Raw genomic sequence first — 14,444 nt, 5'->3', positions numbered from 1 at the left:
ACTGTAGTCATGTTAAACAGAAAAATGTCCCAGGGGCCTTTTTAAGTTCAGTCTCTTTTCTGAATTACCTCTATGTTTATACATTCAGGAAATGTACTACTGTGAAGCAATATAGCATGAGACAAACAAAGGGGTGTCTTGATGGAAGTAGCACACCATTATGAATAAAATCATAAATAACAGCTGCTGGCTAGTCCATTTTCTTTCATTAAATCAAGCTTTCCTTGTAAACTGTAGCTTTCCGAGTAAAGTGCTCTGACAAGAGACAACTCACTGCAGTAGTGTGTAGGCATTAGAAAATAAACACTATTCATTTTTACCATGCTGGAAATCAGTTCAAATTGTAATGAGAAACACACTAAGAACAAAAACATAGATGTAACTTACCATGGGGTAAGCAAGAGGAAGAACTTACTTTTTTGCAAGCTACTTCACAATAACTTCTTATTTACAGTTTTATGATGTGGTAGATGCACACACCTAATCCAACATGCTGAGAGATGATAGAGATGCATTCACTCAAACTAGCTAGTTACTAGCTAACTAACATTCACTAGTAACTAGCTAATTCACCTTCCGTGGTTTTGACTCCATCTTGCTTCAAACTTTCTTGGTCATCTCAACATAGCCTCAGGGCTGAGTGTTTACAAGCTTCAGGAAAATGACACAACTACTGTTGGATTTTCTCCCTAATGTAGGGGCATCTACACAGTTCAGGGTGCTCAATATTCACCTGTAAGCTCATCCCCAAAAATTCCTGCACAGAGAAAATTCAGTTTTGACAATGGGGATGTAAAGTGTCAGCTTGTGCCAAAGCCTCAAGAGGATCCATGCATTTGCTTACATGGCCAAGAAGCTTTGTTCATGACTCTCAAAGGCCAGGAAACTTCAGAGGGCTCTGCTCTCTCTTCCTTAAAGAATCATACCATGTTTACAGATGTCAAGTTGGGTACCCAAAATCATTTTTCAGAGGTTTTCATCTTCCATATATATATGTAAGATCTCACCAACACCTGAAACTGTTGTTTTCCACTCTCAACTCTGTTAATCTGCTTTCCACCATGACGATGAATGTTAATTAACAACAAGAAAAACCCTAATCCACCAAGCAGTTTTGACTCTGGATGAAGACAGCAAGTATAATTTTATTGGGCTGCAGTGATTACATGTGTATGTATATATCAAGAGTTTATCTGCATTTTTTTAGCAGTTCTAATTTGGTTTTGTCTCCTTTAGGTAGTTAATGCATAGCTATCATTATCAATCTTCCAAATGTAATTTATTTCTCTGTTCTGCTTCAAGCTGTGGTTGGTAAGGGCACTGTGATGGTCTGCATTTCCATGCTGTCCAGCACACTGCTGAATGTGGCCCATGATTAAGACTCTGAAGTCCTGCAGTAACCAAGCAAGTAAATGAAAACAACCTTCTAATTTGTTCTCTGCCAGCTGCCCTCACCTCCTTAAACCTCTTTGTAACAGCTGCACGCCAAACCTAATAAATAACTGCATAAACTAGTCATGAACTTGTGTGTGCCCAGGGGCCTGCAAGTCTGAAATACAAACTTCCCAGCTCTGCCAGAGCCATGGCTATTCTGAAAACACTCCAGTTCCCCAGCTGCCTACAGAGACACTATTCAGAATGAGACATGCATCCACTGTTAAGTATTTAAATGGGAGTATGGAGTTGTGGTGAAGCTTAATTGCTACCAGGAAACATGGAGACACTGCAGAAAAGAGGGGACAAGGGAGTCCTTTTTGGAAGGAGTAACAAAGAGAAGCCAAAACTACCTGAAATAGTAAAATGCAATCCAGCAAGGATATACTATAAACATAGTATATATATATAACTATATATACTATATAAATATAGTATACTATATAACCTGACAGATGCAATCACATATAGAACAGCGAACAACTCACTAAAAATTTAGAAAAGTATCTTGGAGATGTACACATGCCAAACTGAACTTGAACAATGAATTGTTAGGGAAAAGGCAAACCCTCCATGAGGACATATAAACCAAATTCTCACCCACAGTGTGTTATGAAGTAACCCCTCCTGTTGCATTCACATTTGCAAAGCCTCAGCTGGAGTGTTGTGTTCAGCTGAAAACATGGCATACCATATGCTGAGCATCTAAACGGATTCCAGGAAGAGGATGCAGGGTGATAAGAGGCCAGGAAATACAATCCAATAGAGAAACTGAACAGAGTGCAGATTTTTCTTTTGTTTTGATTGTTTTTAGTCAAAAGGAAAATAAAATGGAGGGACACACAGTGTCAGTCTTTAAATCTGCAGAAGTTGGCTGTAACCTAAAGAGAAGCAATTGCATGAGCCGTTCATGGCAGTGAGGGACACAAAGAAATGCATTTCAAACTCAAGAAGGGAATTCAGGCGAGACCTTTAGGTGGTGTATCCTTATACCCTGCAAAAGCTTTTTAACAGGAAACTCAGTGAGAACCTGGGACAGATAGCCTAGGGAGTGTGAAGGCTTTTAAACACAAGGCAGACAGAAACCAGGCAGGAATGGGTACAGGCAGAAGTGACCTGCCATAGTGCCCACACCTGCTCAGTCATGCCCATGTCACCACCACATCCAAACACATTCTGCCATGATACTTTCTTCTTTTTCCCAGTCTTTTTGCCCCTTGTTTATTACAGCAGCTCTGCTACAGGTTTTTCTGTTCACAGCTGCAGGCACCTGCTGGGCAGCAGAAGCTGGTTCCTCTCTTCTCGAAGGAAAAGCCAGTATCCTGGGACTCAAATAGATAAGATGAGCTTCTGAGATTGTTCTTATACAGATTTTATATGATTTCAAGAAGAGAAGCTTCAAAAGCAAAAGTGAAGAAGACAGACTTAAAAACAGAACAAGCGCCTCCCTTCTCACAGCCTTTTGCCTTTCATAAAACCATGAAACTGAGAAATGTGAAGGCCATCCAGGGAGTTTATACACTTAACAAAATGGACAGGAACAGCTGGTGAGAACAGAGATATATTCAAAAATCCACTACTTGCATTACAGATCTGTATTAGTTAAGCTTGAGAAAATTTTTTAAAAATTTAAGTATTAAACATTTACATGTTAAAACCAAAGAAAACATTTTTAAAACTTGCCCATATGCATAACACAGATGTGAAAACACCTATTAACAGAGTGCACAACATTTTATTTTCAAGATGAGCCTCACTAACAAATAAACTACTATAATTGCTACTGTTCTGGAAATTTGTTTGAATTTAAACACTGTCCTATGGCACAGACAGCTACATACCTGGGTATATAACTCTTCCTAAGAGTAAATCCCCTTCCTAGGAAACCTAATGTCTATTAAATGCACTTAGATGACACTGCTAGTACAGTACTGAAAAATACAACCAGAAAAGTCTGGTTTTCTTGGAGGCCTAGTAAAGGCAGTCAGTGTGTCTCCCTGCTAGGTCAGTGACTCGAATGCTGGCCTACACCAGTGATGACTGACAACTGCAGTCATCTAATGATCTTTTGCCAGCTGAATCAAACTTATGATTGTGGTCCCAAAGCAATCTGTCCTCAATACAGCATTATCATCACAATTAAACCCCACCCCACCAGCCAGGCTCCATGAGGCAAAATGATGGGTGGGCAGATGGACAGAAATATTCCCATTCTGAAGAGGAGCATTCTCATTCTGAACAATGCTGGCATGCCTAAGTTTGACATTTATCCTCTTAGTGAGAAAAGGGGCAGCTATCACTTTTTTCTTTCTGTAGAGGACTATGCTGAAATTTCCCATTTTTAGGACTACTTGGTTTAAGCAAGAATTAAACAGCTACAAAGAGGCTTTAGAGCATTTTTTTTCTGTGGAGCCTTCTGTGTTTGATCCTCTATCATGTATAGTATTGGCCTTTCAATCTCCACTATACAAGACACACAAACACTATAATGATCAAAAGACTGTGCTGTCAGCCTTTATTACTATTAGACATATCATCATTTTATTGATGCTGAAGTTCTCTGAACTATTTGGGTAAGATTTTAATAACCATCTTGATTACGTTTTCAATCCACATCTGAAAACTCAACTCTGAGGATCAGCAAACCACTGCCATTAGAACAGCAAACCATATCCCCAGAGCAACACCTCATCAATGTGAAGCCATGAACAAATTTCATCCTGAATGTTTCTGTTCCTGTAGAATGAAGTTAATAATATTCACTACCTTTGAGAAATAACACTGATAAGCCTATACAAATGGGAGAAGAAAAGTTGGAAGTAGATTCCCACTGAGGAACATTAAACAGAATTCTTACTTACCCTGTGAGTAAGAGAGTTAATTAAAATAGCAATGTGTTCATGATTAATTAGTGGAGGTGAGTTCAATCAGAGGAGTGAATATGAAAGTTCCAGGAAAAGCAGAAGGGAAGAAATTCTTCAGTGACTTTTTAGAAAGAAGACAAACCCCAAGTATTTTTACTACAACATTATCATTTTAATATCTCTATATCAGCAAGGAATCTACCTATTGAGATTCCTGAAGACTTCAACATGTGTGTTTATTTAACATGCCTGAGTGAAAGATTTTTTAAATCTTTTTGATAGCAAAAGGCATCTTCCCATTTACTATAAAAATCAAAATTATTTTTTATTTACAATCAACAATGCAATCATTTAAGACATGTGAGGCAATCCTTTAAGCTCCACTACAATTCCTTAAGCTCTTATTTAAAATTCCTGGGTGCAAAGAGGAATTCAATTCACTATAAACACTACGTTTAACGCTTACAGGTCTGTTTCAGTCCGTGCTATTTCACCTTGTGTTTTAAGGAATTCTGAGAGAGTGTCGAATGCAGCTTGGGATTAAGTAAGCCAACTAACATCTCCCTTCGCTAGAAAACAAACCTAGAAACTAGAAAACTAGTGGAAAACAAACCACTGCAAGTTCAAGCAAAAGTTCTATTGAGTAAGGTGCAGGAAAAGTATTTAATAATGAGCTTTAGTTAAACTACTAAGCAATCACTTCTCTTGCATGCTTGAAACAAATGAAGGTTTTTATAAAGTCTAGAGCATGAAGGTTCTACAGACGCTTCCATTTTAAGAAGCTCTCCAGCTCCCTACACACTCAACAGAAAAATAAACAATTTACTATTAAAACTGTGGAACTACCTAATCTCAAAACCCATATGACAATACAAATGAACTCAGAGGATATTTTTAAAAAATATTTTAGTATTAGTTCCCACATTGTGTTGTCAGTAGTGTGCTAACTTTTCCTAAGAGAAGTTTTTCACTCCCTTGCATCCCAAACCACATTTCCATTGTTCTGCATTCTGCTAAACAAAAGCTCCCAACTTCCTAAACTATGCATCAATCCCCAGGGTATATAAGAAGGGGATAGAACAAATCCAGACATTTAGACCTTAAAACAGGATTTGAACTGGATTGGTGAAGAAAGCAATGCAAAGTCTATCACTTCATCCTCTTATATGTAATAGATTGGTTCCTACTCTAGATACCTAAGGAATATCTGAATTGCATTGGATGGGGCTACTTAAATTATAATGGATGTAGAGCCAACTACTATTCTGCTACTCGGGCATATGGATTTCAAAGTTCAAGAGCATTTAAGGTCATCATAGGAAATCCATCTCTTGATACTCTATCTAGATGTAAAGTTCTTGATTCTGACAATTTCCTCACTTAAAAATGAGTGTAATGTGGCTGCAAATATTTAACATAATTAATATACAATCTCTTGGCTTTCAAGAACTAGAAGGGCTTTTAAACTAGAGCACTACATTTTCAGTGTTTCAGTGTTTCTTCACTGACCTCGAATCAGAAGAGGTAATGGCAGACTGATGTGGTGTTTGTAACAATCACATGCCAAAGGTGTAAGATACTATATTCCACAGGCAACCTGCCAATGCTGTCACAGTTGTCACTGTGATTTTGTTGATGTCCTCCAGAGTGAGACTGGTGCCTTGGTGCCAAAGCACTAGGTGAGATCAGAGCCAAAGCTTTCAAACTCCTTCCTGGGAGCTCTGAAAGAAGTGGCTCAAAGCTTATTTCACCTCTGCAAGAGAGCAGGTGTCTGCCATACTGTGGCAAGCACTAAAACTGTGGTGTTTGTCACATTCCTTCTTCCCACCAATGTTTCACAGAATCACAGAATATGCTTAGTTGGAAGGGACCCACAAGCATCATTGAGTCCAACTCCTAGCCCTGCAGAGGACCACCCCCAAGAGTCACACCACGTGCCTGAAAGTATTGTCCAAAGCTTTTTGAACTCATTTTCTTCCTTACTGCAATACAAAACCTCAAGGAAATAAAAGGGATAAAATAGAAACAAACAACAACAAGACACTTGTTTCCCCCAAGCATTAATTCTATCCTCCCATCCCATGAGATCAAGGCAGGATTCAAACCCCAAATACTGTGAGAAGAAATGAAGTCATTCAACTCTTCCAAATCAATCCCTTTTTGGTTGTGATGGATTCTTAGGAGAGGGATGAAAATTATGCCAAAATTACTTACTCCTCTGTAGAAAAGGGGAAAACTACTTGTCTCTGCTCAGAATCAGTTCCAAGTACATGCCTTCAGCTCTCTGGTATGAGAGTGCTTTGTCTCAGCAGATAGATTTAAATGATCTTACAACTTACAATGATCTATTAATATAGAAAGTCACACACAAGTTCTGGTCAATGGGGTTAGCAACACCTTTGTCAGCAAAATGGACAGTGGATTGAGAGTATCCTCAGCAAGTTTGTTGGCAGTAAGCTGTGCAGTGCAGTGGACATGCCGGAGGGAAGGGACGTTAACTAGAGGGACCATGGCAGGCTTGAGAGGTGGGACTGTGTGAACTTCATGAAGTTCAACAAGGCCAAGTGTAAATTCCTGCACTTGGATTGACACAATCCCAAGCACAAATACAGGCTGGGTGGAAGCGGACTGAGAGCAGCCCTGCAGAGAAACTTGGGGTGTTGGCAGACCAGACACTCAATGTGTCCCAGCCAATGTGCACTCACAGCTCAGAAAGCCAACTGTGTCCAGGGCTGCATCCAAAGAAGCATGGCCAGCAGGTCCCCACTCTGGTGAGGCCCCACCTGGAGTGGGGTGCCCAACCAGCTCTGGGGTGCCCAACATATGCAGGACACTGACATGTCAGAGCAGGCCCAAGGGGACACAAGAAGATGATCAGAGGGCTGGAGCACCTCTCCTATGAAGACAGGCTGAGAAAGTTGGGGTTGCTCAGGAGAAGGCTCTGGGGTAGCCTAATTGTGGATTTCCAGTACCTAAGAGGGTCCTATAAAAGAAGTGGAGAGGAACTTTTTACAAGGGCATATTGAAATAGAAAAAAGGAAATGGGCTTAAACTGCAGGACAGAAAGTCTAGATAAGGAATTATGAATAAATTCTTTACTGTGAGGGCAGTGAGACACTGGAACAGATTGCCCAGAGAAGATGTGGATGCATGATCCTTGCAAGTGTTCAATGCCAGGATGGATAGAACTTTGAGCAACCTGGTCTAGCCAAAGATGTCTCTGCCCACGGCAGTGGGGTTGGAACTAGATCATCTTTGAAATCCTTTCAACTCAAACCATTCTTTGATTCTATGATATAAATGTGGGTAAGGGAAAAAAAACTATGTTAAGATCATCTCTATAACCACACTGAAAAAAAGAGAGATTAATTATAGTATCAGCTCTTGTATTGCTTAGCAGGTTGAGCTTACTACAGTATTCAGAGGACACTGTTTTCCTCTGTTATTTTTATATTAATGAGGGAATCTAATGCTCATGGAATGATACCACCAGCAACAGCAAGATCCAGGAATAGCATGGGCAGGTGCTGTGCACAAGTTTCTCTGCCAGTCAATCTCAAGCCTGACTCATCTTCTCTCAGTGTTGTATTTTCCTGAAGCAGAGATTAATCACTGTGCCAAACTGTATGGTATAAAGTTCCACTTGGAATGAGTATGACTGTAGACAAATTTTCCCTACCAATGCCTCATAACTTGAAATCAGTACTGCAACAGCTTGGTGATGGAAGTGAAAGTGAGCAAGAAAAGAATAAAATTCTCATGAAAATTACTTCTCCTGCAAAAGTAATTTCTGCAAAAGAAAGGTGGAAGTTCATTCCAGGACAAAGAAAAATATCTTTTTTAAGACCTCTGCTTCTTGCATCTGTGCTGCAATACCTAAACAGCAGCTGCTTTTTTAATCAAACTAAGTTGAAAAACCAAGTTGTGTTATGAATTTCACCTTTTGCAAGAGCTAATCCAAAGTGCGTCTGTCAATAGCAACATCTATTTTTGGTCCATCTCAAAGTATTTTAAATAATGGAGGGTATTCAAAGAATGGTAAAAGGAGCCAATCAGCATTTTTATTGTTGCAATTTTAATACTTAAAAGCCTACACATCAGCCTAAAAGTAGGTGTGCTGTGAGCCACACCAGAAGACTGTTTATCCATGATTAAGTGTCACTGTGAGGTGCTAACATGGAGAGGCATATAAGAACATAGTTGGCAACTTTACAGAGATAAAATACTTTTATTTAAATAAAATGCTTTTATTTAAAGCAACAGTTGAGTTACTAACACAGCAAACATCTTAGGGCAAGTGCTGCCTTTAAGTTCATGTAAAAGTGTTTTTTCCTTCTGTAAAGCCCATCCCAGGCTATTTCCTGAAAAGTCTGTCATTGTGATAGATGGAAGTACGCAGGGAAGAAAAAACAAATTTCAAGAAGTGGTTGGCAGAGGAAGAGTAATTAATACAATTTAATGTGTCATTTAACAAAAGCAGCCAGGATAAATTCTTTTATGTGTAGGAAGCATTTTAAACTGTTTGACTTTTTCATGAAGGTCACAGAGTCTTTCAAGGTAAGGACATAAGTATCAGCTGCAGCACAATAAACTACACTGTACTTGCAGGGTGTCACATGGAGCCAATAACTTACAAACATTCTCCCACCCTGGTGCAAAATACAGGTGTGTTGACACAGCTCTCCCTTCGATGCAAGTAGGCTAATTTGCTCTTAGTTTGGGCTGTAAAAGGATAAGATCTTAACCCTAGGTACAAAAAAAGCAGCAGCTCTACCACAAATTTTCTTAGTGTAGTAAACTTTATTACTAGTCTACCCTTGCACTTTGCAACATATACCAAATACTGTAGATTGGATCTGAAAGACCAAAACCAGATTGTGGCAATTTTCCAATTGCCATTAATTCAGGTTTCATATACACGTGACACCTTACATTCCAGTTCAAATCTTGACCCTTCTTTCAAAGACTTTTAAAGAACAACTCATTACAGTTTCATATATGCTACACAGCAAAGCTGGGAAGATTGTTAGTATTAGTAGGTATTTCTTCAGGTATATGAGAATAAAGAAAGAACCTTGGCAGGAGACCTGCCCTTCATTAAAGACATGGATTAGGACAGTCATCAGCATTATCCTTTACTGCTTCGTAATTCTGATAGAAATTAAAATTATTAAATAGATTCTGCAGCATTGTTCATTCTCCTATAATAATCAGGGTTTGCCTACTTTCAGTATATTTCTTGCATTCTTATTTTGATTTTTTTTCAAAGCTCTCTGCAGTGCTGGCTGTATTTTGAAATGGCTATGTATTCATTTAGGTTGACAGCCTTTTACACCCTGCTTTGATACCGTTCCATCCCCTTTCCCTCCTCCAAGCAGAAGCATCATCAAGGCTCTAAGTGTGACTACACAAATGGAAACAAAGACTGAAGTCCATATGACCTATGCAGCACTGACAGGCTCAGTTACTACAAACTTGAGCAGGCAGTCCCAGCCCTGGCCTTGACAAACAGCTTTTTTCACAGCTCAGCTGAGATTTCTCCATGGATCTGAATGAAAGATATCATTCCAAGAGGTTGCCATACTGAGATAATTTGTTGGTATAAGGCAAAACTGGATGACTGGTGAGCCAAGAGTGCTCTTTATAAGCACTGATCCCAGTGTAAGTACACAGGTCACATTTCCCTAGAGCTGGAACTGAGCAGAAGCTGAGAAAGGAGAAAACCAGAAACAGTGATACTGACTTCCACCACATTACAGCCTAGCAGGGAACCTCTGCCACTGCTTTACAAAGTGAAGGTTTCCAAGGGAATAGCAACAGCATGCTTCTGCCTCGAAATTATTTCTACTACTGTTCTACTGTATCTTAATTTAGCATGCAATTGATTTAAGTGTAAAACGAGATTTTATTTTTCCAGACATTTATTTTATACAATTTGATTTACTAGAAAAATACATTATCTCTAATTTACAGCAACCTCTTCTATACTCTTTTTAATTACACGGGTATTTGTGTTTCATTATTATCCTTCTGGGTTTGATGGCAGCATTACAATTGTAACAAGTTCTTTCCTAAAGAGAATGCAGTTTTCTTTTTTTGATCCAGCTCACTCTGCCCTAAAGTTATCCTGAGGAAGACCTTTAATGAATTTGAGTGAAGCAGCAAAAATGCATTCTCTGTGAGAACATTTCCAGCAAATTGTTCTCTACCACTGTCTGGAGATGCAGAGACAAACAGATGGGACTGTTTACAACCACCTCATGTACACATAGTACTGCCTTTACGCTTTTAGAGAATGTGCTGTGGCATGTGTCAGAGGCAAAATTAAAAATAAGATATTAAAAGAAGTATCTAATCTCTTTTCAAAGACTCCAAGCTGTGCTGTCACATGGCTTTATGTTGCTTACCTTATACATAATTTCACATTTTTGCAGGCTAAGCTTATTTAAGTTCCACTTTTGGCACTAGATTTTGTTATGCCTTTGTCTATAGAAAGAAAAAGCCTCTATTCTATTCTTACTCTTAGTCAGAAGATGGAAACAACCTACATATAAAAAAATGAATCCACCCTCCAATATTTGTTCTATAAATTGCAGGTCTTAAATATGCTAAGCATCCCAATATACTGACTGTTTTTCTAGACTCCTAATGATTTCAGTTGAGTCACTAATGCTGGATGTTTTTAAAAGACAAATACATGGGCACTTAGTGACACATTTTGTGATGACTTGGCAATATTAGGTTTATGGTTGGATTTGCTCTTAAAATGTCTTTTTAAATGATTCTATGATTTCAACAAATTTCCATGAACTCTCCCTACAAGTTCCATACCTGTCTTAGAAGTCCTGACCAGGGCCTAGTACTTTATCAGGGTCTTACCAAACCTGTAAGCTGTAGTAGAAAGATCATTTACTACTTAAAATGTGTATTTTGTATAGTCTTTTTAGTAACAACACTTGTTATGAGGTCAAAGCAGTTGTCTATGAAGAACCCTGTTAAACTGTAGCTTACCCTGTTTTCCACTAAAGTAATTTATCTTAACTTTATAAACCTTAAATTTAGCTAATTCTTATTACCTTCACTATGTGTAACAGGCACCTCCAAAGGAGTCTCCATGCTACCACACTAAGATACTGGTCTGAGCCTTTGGAGCACCTACAGTAGCAGCCAGCTCAAAACCAAAGCATAGTTCTAAAGCAAGCCTCCTCACCAATAGCTCAGTTGTCTTGAGCTCTTGTATAGGTGATTAGAGCAAGACAGCAGGGTTCATGTTTATTACCTGAATTGTCTGGTAAACTGAAGGATCAAATCCTTTAACAGTCACTTCTCGGAAAACTCTTGGCTCCAGTTCCTCTTTGGTCAGATCACAGTGATATATAATACCTAAAATATAGAATACAAATGCAAGCTTGTTAGCTTAGTATACAGCCATCATTAAAAAGATGCCAGTTTAGGCACTGTGATGGAGTCATGACTGGGAAAGGTAATTCAGCAGGGTTTATCAGTAGTTTTTGACACATTTTTTCATTTGTTATACAATTTAACATTTACGTGTATGCATTTCATCTAAGGAGGGTGCAAAGGCTTTCTGTGCAGAAAAATAATTCTCACCACTCACACAAAGCCAGGGGGGCTAAGCAAAATAGGGGAAAAAACCCATTCACATCAAATTAGGAAGGACTTATTAAAAACAATAATGTTAGAAGAAAGAAATATAAAGTCAAATTTAAAACATCCCTTTTACACCAGACTGAGAGTAAATACATCAAGAATTTCACTCAGGTCAACAATTTTCTCCTTATGATAAAATATTTGAAATTAAAATTCAAATGGCCCCTGCTGGATAACAGAAAGACCTAAACATCCACTTGAACTTGCGGCAGACTAGCACAGGTTACCTATGGAACTGAATAAAATCTGGTCTTGAGTAGCTTTTCTTACATCTTGATCCTGCAAGTTTGAAGACAACTTCACTTGAGTTGTATGTATGATTTCCAAAGTATTGTGCTCATGAGAAAACTTATGTCTATAAATAGTATAGAACTTCTAGGTTGCAGCAGAAGCTGAATCTCAGGGAATGCAGCTATTTAGACACTACACAGATGTGCAATTAACCAAGAATAATTTTGCATTTAAACTATAAAACATATTTCCTGTCATTCAACCCTAAAAACATTTGAGTATGTGTCATACAAGATGACTATGTTTGCACACTGGTTACATACTATAAAATCCTAATATTCATGCCTGTACTACAGATACATGTGATACATAAACTAACTTGAGTGTTAATTACTCTTTGTTTTTCTCCTTTAAAACAAGCTGGTCCCTGCAAAATTTGGAACATATATGAGGGAAAAGAACAGCAAAAGGTATGGCAGTAAGCACTCTACTGGGATCCTCAATATAATAAAGTTAACCAAGGTGGACAGGTCTTGATTGAAATCCTGACGTATTGTGTGCATTATAGATACATTCAGGAAATAAAAATAATTACTACAGAGATCATAACTATAAAATTCATACTGACTAAAACATGAAATAATGAGGAAACTTATCTGATACCAGGGAATTGCCTCTTTAAGTTAGTTTTATAGACTGGAAAATCAGAAGACAGAGATTGGTAAACAAATGCAGATGTAAACAAACATTTCTAGCGATTGATAAAGCCTTTTTCCATAACAGTGAATTAACAGGGGGCTAAAAGTAGGACTACCCTAGTTTGCTGGGATTATTTTTTATTTATCACAAAATGACACAGCAAACCTAATCAGGTTCATAGGTCCAAACCAGCATTAAGGCAGCATTTCCCTTAAAGATCGGGATCCAGAAAATGATGTGGAAGTTCAGTGTAAAGCCCTCCAGGCAGCAACAGCAGAGCAGCTGTTTGACACACAGGCAGCTGCCCAAGCTGGGCAATGTACTGGCAAACACTGCACACAGAGCAGAATTCCCACATCTTAGCAAACCACAATGATGAAGAACAAGCACAGTCACAGACTGCATTTCCAGAGCAAATCAACCTAATGTTACACTAATATGCAATTCAACTCCTGCTACTGCATCTCTTGTTCTGTTGTATTTTTAATGTCACAGCAGTTAATATAAAAAAACTGTAGCATTTTTAACTGTTTTGCTAGGTACTAAATAAATGCAAAATGCCAGTGGTCACCTAGGCATCCGACCAGAGTGGACAGCAGGGATAACCATATTTTTCAGGGAATAACAGTAATTATTTTATTGTGTCAGCATAAATGGGTTTAGAACTCCTTTACTCATTATGTCATATACATCGTTATTATTACTTTTGTTGTAGGTATTAAACACGAGTATGTTAATTTGTTTTTCAATAGAAAAAAAAGAATAGCCCAACATAATACAGGTGCAAATTATATTGATAGTAAAGCAGGAATATTTAGGTTAACCAAGGATCAGCCCCATACCTTTTGTATGATTATTCCACTGATGAGGTGAACAGAGGTTGCACACAAACTAAAATAAACCAACCTAAAAATTACCTCTCTGGTCTGCTTTTCTCATTCCTTCCTTATCCTCATACAATCTACCCACATTTCTTACCTCCCCTTTTTATTCCAGGTTACTCTGCCCCAGTTAACAGAGCTATGCCATAGTGAATTCTTTGTAGATGCTACAGGAATCAATGAGAAGGAGAAAAATAATCTGCCTAAGCAACCACCAGGCAGTGAGAGAAGCTATTGCTGGCCAGCTGGAAAGCCATAGACTAAAACAGATCTGGGCTCTTCCCCTATACATTTTTAGCAGCTGCAGAGACTCTCTTGGATCAGCTGAGATGAATGGTGCAAGCCTGTAAAACTGGCAACTTCTGGCCCACAGTGTGGGCAAGTCAACTATGAACCATCAAGCTGGACAAAATTAGAGATAAATGCATGAGTGTGCTCAAGCTCTCCTCCAGCTCCAATGGCTGCAACAATCTGGATGTTGTTTAAAAGAAGAACTGAAAATAGAGCGTATCAAATAGATCATATCAAATAGATCATATTTCTGCTAATGCAAACAGTAAGACAATAGACAATTCATCACATTTCTTATCTGCTAAGATTGAAACCTAATTTTGATAATTTGACATACTCCTTTCTAGCAAAACCAGCAAACCTATCTAAAGTA

The 14,444-nt window shown here is 38.4% G+C and overlaps 1 protein-coding gene across 1 annotated transcript in view; it reads right to left on the bottom strand.

Moving 5' to 3' along the window:
- Positions 1-14,444, bottom strand: part of PREP (prolyl endopeptidase) — an 85,293-nt gene that overhangs the window by 23,227 nt on the left and 47,622 nt on the right. The window contains exon 10 of the mRNA XM_009093251.4: positions 11,578-11,681. Within this exon, the coding sequence (XP_009091499.3) occupies positions 11,578-11,681 (104 nt within the window). The remainder of the gene's footprint in view (positions 1-11,577; positions 11,682-14,444) is intronic.

The sequence above is a fragment of the Serinus canaria genome, chromosome 3 (assembly GCF_022539315.1).
Source record: "Serinus canaria isolate serCan28SL12 chromosome 3, serCan2020, whole genome shotgun sequence".
NCBI classification, from domain to species: Eukaryota; Metazoa; Chordata; class Aves; order Passeriformes; family Fringillidae; genus Serinus; species Serinus canaria.
The sequence above is the reverse complement of the archived record's forward strand: the minus strand, read 5'-3'. Positions and strand labels throughout refer to the sequence as shown.